The sequence below is a fragment of the Myodes glareolus genome, chromosome 2 (assembly GCF_982192425.1).
Source record: "Myodes glareolus chromosome 2, mMyoGla1.1, whole genome shotgun sequence".
NCBI classification, from domain to species: Eukaryota; Metazoa; Chordata; class Mammalia; order Rodentia; family Cricetidae; genus Myodes; species Myodes glareolus.
This window is the reverse complement of record NC_142027.1, coordinates 136,972,003-136,986,888: the sequence shown is the minus strand read 5'-3', so window position 1 is coordinate 136,986,888 and position 14,886 is coordinate 136,972,003. Positions and strand designations below refer to the sequence as shown.

General features: G+C 49.7%; 1 protein-coding gene across 2 annotated transcripts in view; it reads left to right on the top strand.

Annotated features, from left to right (window-relative positions):
- Positions 1 to 14,886, top strand: part of Ksr2 (kinase suppressor of ras 2) — a 359,771-nt gene that overhangs the window by 235,330 nt on the left and 109,555 nt on the right. For both annotated transcript variants that reach the window (XM_085681325.2, XM_085681322.2), the window contains exon 6: positions 13,677 to 13,746. In XM_085681325.2, the coding sequence (XP_085537451.1) occupies positions 13,677 to 13,746 (70 nt within the window). The remainder of the gene's footprint in view (positions 1 to 13,676; positions 13,747 to 14,886) is intronic.

Here is a 14,886-nt window from a genome sequence, read left to right as displayed (position 1 = left end):
GTGTCTTGTCACCTCCAGCCAGAGAGAGGGGCCGCTCAGGAGAGCTGGTAATAGATACCTCTGCGGCAGCTGTTTTTTTTTTTTTTTAATTGCGCCTACTGTGTGCTGGTCACTTGCTTCGTAGTACCGTGTCCAGCCCATAGGGACACTGGTGTAAGATGGTTCCTCTTCCCCGTGTTTTATAGAGGAAGAGGTCCTTAGCGGGGAAGACTTCAGATGACAGGGCCAGACAGCACAGAGCCAGCCTTTATGCACTGCTCCAGGCTGCAAACCAACCCCACACAGGACAAAGAGGGGCTCTGTGCTCTTGGTGGTGGGGGGAACTTTTGATCATTGCTGAGTCCAAACACCCCATCTGACTTGCACATCCTTGCCTGGGGTTCTGGGTCTCCCTCTCCCTGCCACGCCCCAACCTGTCACTTCTGTGACCACCGTGGCTGCTAGCTTGATTTCAGCGTGCAACCATTTACAATTGGGATTGATGGGAACCCGAGGCTGACCGCTTTTATCTCCTCATGGGGACATTGGAGATGATGGGCCACTCGGGCTTCTGTCTGCCACCTCTTGTTTCGTCCTCACTTAAGCCTGAGCCAGGCAGAGCAAGCCAGCGAGCACCTTTCCATTTATCATCATCTGTCTGCAGGAGGAGGACACAGTGGGGAGGAGGCTGTGTGCCACCAGCCCTGCCCTCTACTTCCTCAGGATGCCTCTGTCCTCATACTTCTCTCCCGAGAGAGTGCACAATCAGGGGCCGCTGGTGCTCACCCCTGCCGTGGGTCTCTTCTCCTTCTAGAAGATCTAATCAGACAACAGAGCAGAGTGTCCAGCCATGGAACTGCGCCACTAGGGATGTTCAGATTCATGTCAGCGTCAGAATGCCATTGTCCTCCGGTGAGCCCCAATGTCAGTCTTCCTATCACAAGGGGCATCATTTGTTCGTTCGTTCGTTCGTTTGTTCATTCATTCATTCATCTCATATGTACATAAGAAGATGTTGTCCCAGGCCCATCATGGCCACGCTTGTTTATTGAGGATGTGGGGCAGGGGGAATGCTGCAAACTTCACTGTTAGAAGCCTTCACCAGGCAAACCAATGCAGCCCACTCAGGCTGGCAACCCACAGAGAGGTCAGCATGTTAGGAGTGCTAGTGTTAAGGCTTGAATCTGAAATGTCCCCCACCGTGATGACACTGCATAGGGACACTTACGGAGCCACGTGGAAGTGGGGCCCGTGGACCAGGATGCAAAGCTCTTGGCTCCTGCCCCAGCACCCTGCCTGCACGTGTGCAGCCCCAGTCCCTGCTGCAATAATGGACTAAGCCTCTGGAACTGTCAGCAACCCTCCAGTTAAATGTTTTCCCATCCAAGAGTTGCCATGGTCCTGGTGTCTCTTCATAGCAATAGAAACCCTAACTGAGTCAGTAAGTAAAGGGGTGTAATTTTTTAAGTTTTAAAGCCAGATGTGGTGATGTGCATTTGAAATCCTAGCACTGGGGAGGAAGAGCCAGGTGGATCTCTGAGGCTTACTGGCCAGCCAGTCTAGCTTCCTGGATAAAATTACAAGCCAAGGAGAGACCCTGTCCAAACAAACAAGCAAATAAACAACAAAAAAGCCAGACAACAGGTGGATGGCATCTGAGAAAAGACAGCCTAGGTTGTCCTCAGGCCTCTCTATGCATGTGCACATGTGTCCATGCTTATTCCACACACCTGCACACACACCTGTGCCATCACACACACACACACACACACACACACACACACACACACACACACACACACAGCAGCAGCAGCAGCAGCAGCAGCTTCATGCCTTGATGAAAAATATCTCAGGAAATGCTGGGCAAAGGCTAGGATAGTAGAAATGACAGCCCTCAGTTAGTTGTGCGACACACCTGGAGAGGGGCTGCCTGTTTTCCCAGCCATTGAAGTATCTACCTGCTGTAAAGGAGGTCTTTGGGATAACGACCTTGAATCAGCTCAGATTCCAAGGTTACACAAACCCTGGTCTGCACTAGCTACTTAAGCAAGACTCCCAGGGTCCTAGGTTAGTGGTCCCTTCCCAGCCCATGAATTCCCTGCAGACAATTGATCTCACAAGTACTTCCCCAAAACAGAAATAGGCAGGGCTGTTGCCCTCAGGATCTTTCTAGATTTCTGGATGTCAATATTGGACTTGGGTTTCGGTTGTAACTGTGTCATCTTGTCACAGTGGATGAGTCTGACATCTCAGCGTGTCCCACTCTTTTCAAAGTGTAGCAGGAAAAACACAAGGAGAAGAGAGTGGATGAAAGGCAGGCTTCCAAATATGCCTGTCTTCAGATCCCCGGGGAAGACAGAGCTCCCTCCACACCCTCCGGTCCTTAGCACAGCCCCTCGCGGCCTCACGTTTCTTATCGCTCTCGTTGGCCACCGGCCACCACCGTCCCCAGCCTCAAGCCACCTTCTGTCTCCCCGTCTGACCGTTTACATCTTAGATCCTCTGGCCATCATTTCCACTGTGGAGTGGCGCCTTCTCTGTCCACAGTTTGGTTTGTGGCAAATTAAGCAGGGGACAATTACCTGTCATGGTTCAGAGGCCAGCTGGCGGCGGTCATCCTTAAAGGGAGAGGATAACAGGATAAATATGGTCACACCTTCCTGCTGGAGCCCAAAGGTGCCTCTCAATTGCTCCATCTTGTCTTTATTGTTTTTAATCTATTTTTTTTGAAAAGTTTGTATGTGAGTACTCTTTTTACATCATTCCAACCCCCTGCCCTGTCCAGTTTTTCATGTATCCCCTCAAATTCACGACTTCTTTAATTATCATCATGTGTGTGTCTCTGTGTGTGTGCATGTACGTGTATACACAACCTACCACATCTATTTAATGTTGTTGTGCATATATACGTGTGTTTAGGGGTGACCGTTTAGAATTGGGTAATCTGGGGAGCTCACCCTTGGAAAAAAACAATTTTCCCTTCTCCACAGTCATTGATTTCCTGTACTTATTCATCTGGGGGATGATACCTTAGGAGAGATTCGCGCCTACACAGCCCGTCAGCTGCTGGTGTCACTGTGTAGATCTTGTTTAGGTGACCACATCATTAGGATCACATGGGGGCAGCTGCCCTGTCTTCCCTAGAAGACACAATCTCCCAGCAGGCTCTTAGACTCTTTTTGGTCCCCTCTTCTCTGATGTGCCCTGAGTTTTAGGTGCAGGGGTTGGTGGTAGACTATGGTTGGGGGTCGGGGACACCGTGGTAAGTTGTTTCTGTGTTTCGACCAGTTATGAGATTTCTGCAGTAGTCTCCGTCTGCTGTAAGAGGACGCTCTTCTTAGGTGCAGGCCGAGGGTTGGGTTTATCTGTGAGTAGAAAGAGAAGTGTTTAGACTTCGGTTAGCAACTTTTGGGGTTCAGGAAAGTGGGGTGGTAGATTCTCTGTAGTTCCCATGACGTTAACAAGCACTGGGGCCAAGTGGAGGGGTGAAAGGGACTCTCCCGTGAGCACTGGGGTCGAGGGCAGGGATGAGACAGCTTGGCTAGGGACCCTCCGTGATGTCTTCTTGCCACGCCCTCTTTGCTCCCCCGATTCTCCCTCCCTCCCACGCACTGCCCTCCCCCATCTTTCACCTACCATTTTCTCAGTGGGCTCCCCTCCCTTCCTCACCTGCCTTCCCATTGTAGTTTTCCACCTGGATTCACTCCCTGGAGGCATCTCCTTCATCCTCTTTCTCCGTAACCGTCGCCCGCCTCCGCTGGCTCACATATCCTCAAGGTCTTTTCTCTGCTTTGATAAAGTAACAACTAGAAAAATCTCATTAATGAAGCCAGACAGCAGCAGTGGGAGTTAATTTCCCTGTGTCTCTGCTCCGTGAGTTGACATGATTTCAGCAGTGACCCTTCCTCGGAGGCGGTGCTGTCTACCAGCCCACAGCAGGGGACCGGAAGAGCACAAGCTGAGTTGGGCATGGCGGCGCCGGCCTGCAATCCCAGCACTCAGCAGGTGGAGCCAGGAGGGTCAGCCGGTCAAGTTCATCCTTAGCTACATGAGATTCTGTCTCCGAGAGGAAAAAAAAGTAAAGAAAGAAGGGGGGAAGGGAAAAGGGGGGGAAGAAAGAAAGAACTGGAAGGAGACCCAAGCAAGAGTTAGCATCTGTGCTCATGTAATAAATGCATGTACGTGTTCATGTGTGTGCATATACATCTGTACCCATGTGCAGGCCGGAGATTAGTATTGTAACTTCTTCAATCCTGCTCCACCTTGGTTTTTGAGACAGGGTCTCTCACTGTAGATGGAAGTTTCTGTCCCACCAGATCCCATAGCCATTGAGTCCCAAAGAAACACACAGAGGCTTATATTAATTATAAACTGTTTGGCCTATTAGCTCAGGTTTATTATTAATTAACACTTACAACTTAAATTAACCCATAATTCTTATGTGTGTTTAGCCCTGTGGCTTGGTACTCTTTCTCAGTAAGGCATTCTCATCTTGCTTCCTCTGCTTCTGGCTGGTGACTACATCTCTGCCTTTCTTTTTTCCTAGAATTCTCCTAGTCTGGTTGCCCCGCCGATACTTCCAGCTTTGTTACTGTCAATTAGAGTTTTATTAAACCAATATGTGTGACAAATCTTCACAGCATACAAGAGCATGATCCCATAACATCTTGCTAAACTTGGAGCTTGCCTATTTGCCTAGGCTAACTAACCAATGAGCCTTGGGAATCCCCTTGTCTCTGCCTCCCAACCCCAATGTTATAATTGCAGTATAGTGCATACCACTGTACCCATTTTTTTCTATAGGTTCTCAGGATTCAAACTCAGGTCCTCACACTTGTGCAGAAAACACTTTACTAACTAAGGCAATGTTTCAGGTCCTGGGGTTAGCATTTTGGCTAAGACTATTTTTGTTTTTTTGTTTCTCTATAGCTTTGGAGCCTGTCCTGGAACTAGCTCTTGTAGACCGGGCTGGCCTCGAACTCACAGAGATCTGCCTGCCTCTGCCTCCCAAGTACTGGGATTAAAGGCATGTGCCACCACCGCCTGGCTTGGCTAAGATTCTTGTGAGTCTCCCCATGCTCAGTCATGGCTAGGTTAAGCAAACAGAGGACACCAAGGACTCATGTATATTTTGGCTTGGTCATTGGTCAAAGATTATTGGTCACTATCACTAGGTCATTGGTCACTAGCAAATAGTCTGAGCGGGTCTTGAACTGAGATCTAGTGACTCCAAGGTTGGAGTGGAGTGGGGAAGGAAGGAATCTAGTTGGCTAAAGAAATGCGTTTCTCAGGAATTGATGGACTTTTTCTGTGAGAGTCCAGTTGATGGCTATTTTTGGCTTTGTGAGTTATATTGTCTCCGTCATCGCCTCTCAATTTTGTTGCAAGGCAAGCGGACAGCCACAAACAACACGTCAGTGTCTGAGCGTGGCTGTGTGCCAATCAAAGTGTATTTACAGAACCCGACAACAGGCTTCATTAGGCTCAGGGGTCAAGCATACCGACCTCTGTCCTAAATCACAGTCAGCAGAGAGCTTTGCCCTGTTCCGCCTGGCCTGTGAATTCTAGACGAAGAATAACGGTGTTGATGACCAGGCCAGTAACAACAATGTGTCAGGCGTTGTGCGGAACGACTTCTAATTACCACCCCTCCGTCCCTCTAATGGCCCCATAAGGAGAATCTATGTTTCCCTTCTATGTAAGAGACCAAGCTGAGATTCAGGAAAGCAAGGGCACCCAAGGTCCCCTGGTTTATCAGTGACAGAGCTGATGTTGGCCACACATCTGCCGACTGGAAAATTCCCTCTTTTTCCTCCCACATTGCACTGGGTGAATCAATGCCGTGTTAGGGCTCTTCACTTAGAAATAGCGAATGTTTTTTTGTCTCCTTAGGAGTCTCATGTTCAAGGTTAGGTCTCCATCTTAAGCCACACACATGTAGCCATTGGCTTGACCTCAGCGCCTTCCTTTAATTATTGTTGGCGTTTGGGTATGCAATGTCCTCTACAAGTTCATGTGATTGAGTAGTCCATCGTCAACTGGTGGAGCTGTCTTGGAATGTAGTGCAGCCTTCAAGAGGGTTGGCCTGCCTGGAGGAAGTGGTCTCTGGGGAAGCAGGTGTTGGTATTGATAGCCCAGCTTCGCTTTTTGTCCTGACTCTGGCTCTTGGTCCTCCTGGATGTGAGCATGCCTCACCAGCTGACTGACAGCCCCCACATGATGGGATCCAGCATCAACTCCTGTGTTGCTTCTTGTGGGTGATTTGGTCATGATGATGAGACAATTAACTAATAACCCCTCTCCCTATACAGGTAGCATCACTGTTGTCCCTTACTTGGCCTCGGTGCCACAAGGAGCCCCCAATCCCAATCCTTGTAAGCAGTTCCATCCTATGGACCACTGGCATGTCATCCAAGCATCACTGGCAACCCCTTATGCCCCGGCTTTTCCTTGTAGCACGACCTTGAAGTCCGCCTCACTCCTGCGGCAGTGATAAGACCCAGATGCGAGCAACTTAGGAAGAAAAGTGTTTCCGTGGCTCACAGTTTGAGGCGACAGCGCATGGTGGTGGGGAAGGTGACAGGCGTGTGAGGTGGCTGGTCACGTGGCATCCGCCGTGGAGAAGCACAGAGACAAGGCTGGTGCTCAGCCCGCTTTCCCCTTCCTCCCTTTTCATTCAGCTTGGAATCACAGCCCATGGGATGGCACTCCCACATCCAGGGGAGGTCTTCCCTCCATAGCTAAACCTCTATGGAAGGACCAGCATGGGAACGTCCTGTGAGTGATCCCAAACCCAGTCAGATTGGCTGGAGTCTTTTAAAATCATGATTGTGTGTGTGTGTGTGTGTGTGTGTGTGTGTGTGTGTGTGTGTTTCTTTCCTACCTTGCAAAGGTTAAACTCAGGCTCTTAGGTTTGATGGCCAGCATCTTTGCCTGCTCAGCCAACTCCCGACTTTCTTTTATTCCATTTCAGTTTGAGTACTGGGGGTGGTACTCATCCCATGGCATGTATGTAGCAGTCAGAGGAGAACCTGTGGGAGTCTATTCTCTCCGTCTGCCATGCGGGACAGTGTTCAGTTCAGGTGGTCAGACTTGGGGCAACCAATACCTTTACCCAGCAAGCCGAGCCACCCATCAGCCTGGCAGTGACGTTCCTTCGTCGCGGCGCTAGCCGGTGCTGTGTGGCCCTACATGGCGTTGTCAAGAGCCTTCCCTGATGGTGTTTGAAGCTCGGGAGGTGGGCTGTGTTAGTCTTGGGAGAAAGCTACGTCTAAGTCTGTGAATAGACTCCACTCAGCCCCAAAGTATCGCGGAGCTGTAACCTTTGGAGACAGCACATAATTAAAATGCTTTTAGATCTGACATACATTATATTTGGATTGGATATTAAAGCTAATAGAGTTCTTGCTCGCTGTGTGAATGGTATGGGCAGCTTTAGTCAAGCCTTGCTGAGCACCCTGGATGAATCAGTGGGACTTGGGCTGGCACCTAGCCTGTGGCCTCAAAAGGAAAGTTTAGTGCTTTAAGTTTTATGAGTTGCAGATGTCTTTGGACTCAAAGAATTTTCTAGTCAATTTGAATGCGGCTAAGTTGCCACTCAATCCGTCTCGTCCGTGAAGTGGAAGCTTAAGGATAGTTTGAAACTCCTGTTTCGTTTATGATTTTTCCAAATCAGCTCTCTGGCTCTTGACTGTCCGAGCTCAGACCTCACCATCCACATCTGAAATGCAACCGTGGGATTCAATGGAATCCTGAATTGAAACCACACATACAGTTGGTGCTCAATAAATGCTGGCTGTTCATATTAGCATGTGCTTGGGTCTTTTTCTCCATGGAAATATGATTAGGGATTAGGAATGCCTCATCACTGTGGGGCTTTTAGAGATGTCCGTGGATTCTAGAAAGGCGCGGTGTTTAAAATGATTGTCACATTTGCCTCGGAAGGGGACCCAGTGATAGATGAGGAGCACGGATTAAGATTTATAGGAACTGACTTCAGAAGTCTGCTCAGCCGTAGGAGTCTGAACAAGCCGACTGTGCTTTGGAAACTGTAGACACAGCTTCCCAGAGGTTTGCTTTGTTCCCAGGATTGGGGTGCTGTCTAGGCAGGATGTGGGTCTCCCTGACAGAAGTGGGTCAATAGGAAGGTCGTAGTGCAGCCCCCCTTTCTTTCTGTGGCCTGGTCGACCACAAGGCAGCTTTCTCTGCCACGTACTCCACCATGATGAACTGAGACCCTTGGTAACTGGGAGGTAGAACAAAACCTTTCCTCCCTGAGTCTTCCTGTCCTGTCCTGTACTCTGCCACAGCCGTGTAGAAGGGGCAGCTACGGGCTGAGGGAGGCCTGCTGTCATCTGCGTCATTGCCTACAGTGATTAAGATGCTCCCCACTGAGGTGGGGTCTCGGTCCCCCCCCAGTGCTCACCCACATGGCTGTTCTCTGGCCAGCTTGCTCTGAAACTATCCTGTTCTCACCTCAGTGAGCTGGAATCCAGGCGGGATCTACTCCCCGTGGCCACCAGGGAGCTCGAGTGTTTCTGGCGTCAGGCACAGCCTGCTGCTTACTATTCTAGTGCTGGAGCCTTAAAAATCCCGAAGTCTGAACTGTTTTGTTTTCCTAAAGGGCTCTCTTTTGTTCAGCTGTTTGCTTTCTGTTTTCCCAAGAGATCGCTTAAGCCTAGAAAATTTGGCTACGCTGTTCGGTATAGCCCCGATTCTTGAAGTCGCACCTGGCACAAGACAGGAGCTGTGTGAGCTTTGTACCATTCTGTAACAAACCGGCACAAATCGAGCAGTTTGCAAACCATGTGTGGGTATTAACCTTCTAGCTCAGAAAGTCAGAAGTCTGAAATGGGTCTCACGGGGTCAAAACCAAGGTTCCGGTTCTAACCTGGAGGGAAGGATGCATGGGAAGGACTCGATCCTTCCCTTCCAGCTTCTGGACACTGATCTGAAAAGGGGTTGGCATTCGTCCTGTCTTCTGTTCCTCCCAGACAGAGGTCGGAGGCATTGACAGGTGAAGCCTCAACCTTCCCACCAGTAAAATGGGCTGTTGTTTGTTGAGCCCTGACTGTGTGACTGAGTTTGATCTTTATTTGCCCTTGGACAAATGGGATGACTTCTTGGTGTCTTGCTGATGAAAATGAGGAATGAACGATAGATTGTCAACATCTGCACTCACGTGGCTGTCTCACGTGGCACTAGTGAGATAGTGCATGGGGCATGTAGACTCGGTGAGGATGCGTGAGGACCTTGGATTACAATGGTGATGGGCATTCAGGGACCTTCACCAAAAAGACCTGAGTATTTCCTCCCCTTAACCCTCCTCTCCCTGCCTCTCCCCTACCCTCCCCTCCCCCTATCTTCTTGCTTCTTTGCTACCAGTGAAGCACCCAGGACCTCACACTCACCAAGCAAGGCCCTACGACTGAGTCTCTTGCCCACTCCATCCTTTCATTTTTATATATTGAGACAGGGTTTGCCTAAGTCACCAAGGCTGGCCTTGAGCTCACTCCTTAGCCCAGGCTGGCCCTGAGCTCACTCCTTAGCCCAGGCTGGCCTTGTGCTAACTCCTTAGCTCAGGCTGGCCTTGAGTTCATTCTAAACCCACTCCTTAGCCCAGGCTGGCTGTGACCTCACCTGCCCTGGTAGCTAGTGGGTGTCACCACACTCAGCTCATTATTTTTCTCATTTCTAGTTTTCTTCTTCTTTCTCTCTTCATCCCGCTCTCCCTCGGCTTCCTCACCTTCCAGCTACGTCTGATATCTTCACATACCTCTCATGTCTCCCCCACACGCCTGATTTCAGATTCTCCAGCTCAGAGCCTGAGGATTTATAACGAACTTATCAATCATGCAGGCCAGACAGGGCAGTACCTGCCTGTAATCCCAGCACTGGGGAAGTAGAAATAGGTGGATTATGCATTCAAGGTCAGCAAGTTTGGAGCCAGCCTGGGCTACCTGATACCATCTCAGAAACCTGACCAAATCAAGCCAAACCAAACATTTATAAAAATTGGACACTTTATTAACATCGACCCCCATGAGGCCCTTCTGTTTGACTCTTAGACTTCCAGGTGGCCTCAAAGGCTCTGGCTCCTGGGCCGTACCCCTCATTTCATTTGGGGGGTGTTTCTGAAAGAGTTTCTACACCCTAACCTAGGAACAAGGGCAGTCTTCCTCCCAGCTCTGTCCCTTTCCAAGTGCTGGCAATGGAAATATCTCGAAAGAGGCAGCGATTTTTCTTCCCCCGAGATGAAGGCAGCCGTGCTGTGCAAGACTCTGCCTTGTTATCAGAAAATTAGAGTGGGAAAGAGCCTTCCGTGCAGCTATGGAGACATCTTAATAGACACTTTGGTTGTTACGCAGAAGTTTCTAGATCAGCTTAATTGCCGTAAATGTTATTTGCCTTCCCTGTTATGATAAGGCCTCGAGTCTCTGGTATCTTCCCCCTCTTCCCTTCCACCAGTTTCCCTTTGCTCTGAGGCCAAGGCTCGCGTTGGTAAGTTTAATGAAACCCAAACAAAGGAAGCAGAGGGAGACTCTTGGAGTTTGAATCTCACGCCCACAGAAGAAGCCGAGCCTGGGGAGCAATGGCTCCAGACTAATGAGGCTTTGCAGCTTAATGCAGTTGACAGGATGTACCCCTCAAGCCGAGCCCGAAACGCCAAAGCCAGCCCTGGAGCTTAATTGCATCTGCCCTGAGCAAAGGGGCCGGATAGGGACTAAGTACAACACTGAGCTAATGGGAGATGCTCATAGCCCGAGATGACGCAGCCTGGGGCCATCATCTGAGATACTTTATTTTTAGGGGACGGGCATTTATAGAAACTTCCAGATCAGGAGCCTCAACCTTGATGCAACTGATTCTTGGGATGCTTTAACTTGTTAAGGGTATGGGGAGAAGTCTCACCTGTGTATAAAAGGATGCTCAACAGAGCCTCTGGCTCCACCCCACTAGCTGCCAGTAACAAACTCCCAAACACAGTGTGACACCCCAGAATGTCTTCAGAAATCTCCAAATCCCCCCAAAGGTTTGCCTGGGAGCTGAGGATGTGAACGCAAGGCCATTCTCAGTCCCTTTAGGGAGTCGCATTTACATTTGCTCCTGCCAGTTCCTGACTGTGTGACCTTGACCTGGTCAGTGCACTCGTCCTGAGCTCCCTTGCCTTCCTTTGTACAAAGGGCATAGCTAAGGCACTGGATGCAAGGAGGCAGAGCTTCTGGTTATTAGGTACCCAGAGGATCTCGGCACATACTAAGTGTTCAATTAACTGTTTCTGTTGTAAGAATCTTGACTTCACCAAACGTGTGTTAAGAGCATACTCAGCCATAGGCACGATGCTCTGAGGTGAGTGCCAAGGTGAAGATTTGATTATTGCTTTTGTGGAGGAGGTAAATCCGCACAAGATGTGTAAGGACTGCATCCTTCCTTGCTCGTGACAGACATTACTAATCAATCTCAAGATTTGTTAGCAAACCTCCTTCCTCAGGTATGGCAGACATTAGCAATCAGTCTCGCTACTCTTGCTCTCAGTCCTTCTCAACTCAGCTCTAGTCAGGCATTATTAATGGCCCATGAGTGGACTCTCTTTAGTACTTCCTGTTTTGTAGATTTCTCATAGGAGGTTGACCTTCCTTTCCTGTCCAGCCTTTCAGAGTTAATGGGTAATGTCTTTTCATCTTTTCTCTCACGTCAGTCTGAAAGAGGGGTTGACATAGAGAATATTTTTTCAAGAGCACTGCCTTCCTTTCTATCTCCCTCAGAAACTGGACGAAGTAGTAAAACGGGCTTTGTTAAGCATTCTGCAGGCTGTGGGGCTTACAGGTGTGTCAGGTCGCCTCCTCAGTTTTCTTCAGCATTTGGGGCTTGGAAAATCATCAGCTCTTGAGAAAGGAAGGAAGGAAGGAAGGAAGGAAGGAAGGAAGGAAGGAAGGAAGGAAGGAAGGAAGGAAGGAAGGGGTTCCAGCTTTGCAAGGGTGGCACAGAGGTTTCTGAAAACTGCTTTTCAATCACTGTGACCATCCCCAGATAGAAGAGAGAGCCCACTGGGGTTAACTGCTCCCGATGTGTTCTGACATGCCCAGCTCTCCCAATGAGAGCGACACTCCATGACAATGCCTGTGAAAAATGAGGCAACACATCTGCAACCCTGAAGCCCCCGGCAGGCTCCATCCATCTGGCTGAGAAGTGGGCGCCGGCGTGAGCTTGGCCGATTGCCTTTCTCCCGGATTGTCCAAGGCAGCACTAGCTCACACTGCAGCTGTTGGTTTATGTCTGCTGCCTGCAAGGTCTTCCGGGAGGCTGCTGCTGGGGGGCGGAGGGGGGAGCAGGCAATGGGGGTGGGATGGGGTTTATGCGCAAGGTCTCAGAGGACCTAGAACTTGGTCATTTGTGACTATATGGTTTGCTCATATTCGAGCTAAAGTGTGAAAAGAAAATAAAGAAAGGACAGGAGCAGGCACTCAGTCTGAAGTCTACGTGCCTTATTATTTTTTTCTCATTCTTATTTGTCCACATCTGTCCATCCATCCATCCATCCATCCATCCATCCACACACCCACACACCAAGCATTTCCCATGTATACATGTAGCCACCCACCTCTCCTCCATCACACACTCTCCTTCATCCATCTACCCACTTACCTGCCCATCCGTCATCCATCCGGATAGCCGTCCGTCATCCCTGCACTACGTCATCCCTGCACTACGTCATCCCTGCACTACGTCATCCCTACACTACGTCATCCCTGCTCTACGTCATCCCTGCACTACGTCATCCCTGCACTACGTCATCCCTGCACTCGGCTGCTCACTCACTCACCCACTTGTTCTAGTATGAGTTGGGGTTGCACACAGCAGGACGGTCTGAAAGTTGTCAGCAGTATCCGAAGGGTTTTCCACGTAGAGTCTGTTCGGCTTTGCTTTTTCTTTTCATGTGTTTGTTATATGCAGCTCAGACCGGCCTCATGCACGGGAGGCACTCAGCCTACACCAGGCATGTGCTAAGAACCATTAAGCTGAGGTCATGCTGGGCTGTATTCTTTTCACAGTGCCCTCCCCACATTCTCCCTCCCTCCCTTCCTCTCTCCCTCCCTCCCTCCCTCTTTCTCCCTCTCTCTCTCTCTTTCTCTTCTATTTTTAGATTACAGAATGTAACTTTTAATTAACCAATGGTGTATGCATGTGGGCACATGTGTGGTCAGAGGCCAGCTGCTAGGAGTCAGTTCTTTTCCTCCACCCTGTGCAAAGGACCCAGGCGTCAAACTCGGGGCTTCCACTTGGCAGCGAGACCCTTTATCCATCCACCTCACCAAATCACACATGCGGCTTCTTTCTTCTTTTATTCTTTCCTTTTTTTTTTATTTTTTTGAGACAGAATATTGCTGTGCAGCTCAGGATGACCTTGAACTCATAATCCTCCTGCCTCAGCCTGACTGCCGCAGTGACTGATGTGGTTCCCCACACCTGACCCCGGCTGACATATTTGAAGGCATCTGCTGCCTGCCCTACCTGGGAAGCCTCCTGTTAGTCAAGCCCACGACTTAACCAGGGGCTCCACCTGGCATGGCTCTGCAGGCCAAAACAACCAACACCCTACCTGAGGCCAGTAGGTGGGGCTCCTTTTGGTTTCCAGGGACCAGGTAGGCAGAGGTGGCTCAGCTCTTGACCCTTCCTGTCTGTTCTTCTCTCCACAGACACGCTGTCTGTACCACGGTGGTCACCGCAGATCCCACGCAGAGACCTTGGCAACTCCATTAAGCACAGGTAGGTAGGAGACTGTGCCTGCGTGTGTCGGGGGCGGTGGTGCTGGAGCTGGTGGGTGCCGGTAATGTGTCCATCCTCAGCTTCCACACCACCACACCCTTTTGTCTTTTGTTGGACCGAGGTATCTGCACCGCAGCCTTGCCCTTAGCAAATCTACACAGGACAGTTAAAAACAGAGACATTATGCTCACTCTGACCTGGGTTCCAGTCCCTCCTGATAAAGCTTTGTAGCCATGAGAAATTGCATACCCACTTTGGACTCCATTTTTTACAATGTTTTTATTATAAAAAAAATCACACAATATACAATGAGAGAAATAAGGGAAGACGTTGGGATAGTATAATCAAGATCTTTAAAGAAATAACATTAAACTGTCATTCATGAACCAAGCCCAGCAGGCTTGAGAGTGTGACATCAAACCATAGTTAGAGAAGAAACTTTGATTTTTGTAGGAATAAGTTCATACATTCTGCCTATCAATGAGATGATGTATTAAGGGCTGTGCACATACCTTACTGATATGGTAAAGTACTTCAGGCTCCAAATGGAGGCTCTTTACCCAGGAAACTCAAGATGGCTAGCTAAACTTGTTGCTAGAGGTTACTGGAGAGCAGCGGACCAGCAGGAGGCCTTTCCAGGATCCTCATGGCCTGGAATTGTTTCCAACAACTTCTTGACTCTCCCAAGTTCAGCTTTCTAAAGGTTACCCCAGTCTCCTCACAGAACCAGGGGAGAGAGGGGGAGCTGAGTCAGGCCAGGATGGTGAAACTCTGACAGAGGAGCTGATGAGGCCCTGGCCAATGAGGGAGGGGCCTGGATGCTAATTATGCTCAGTCCCTGTGATCTGAGAACCCCTGGTGAGTTTCTGTACCTGAGGGAGCCTTGGGTGCCTCGTTGGCTCCTTCATGGAGCCTTCCCTCCAACCTGTAGGATTCTAGTGTCTGTGTCCCTGGGGAGCTGGCCAGTTATCCGAGGGTCTGTGGACACAAATTGACAGTCCCCAGAGGTCTGTCAGCCAGGCTGAGGGGAGAAACCCCGGACACAGACACAGCCTCAGCCTGGGGCAGGGCTGCTCTCTCTCCTCATGATAACTCAGCTCCAGTTCTTAAAGAAAAATGTCACAGCCGGAACCCTTGGTG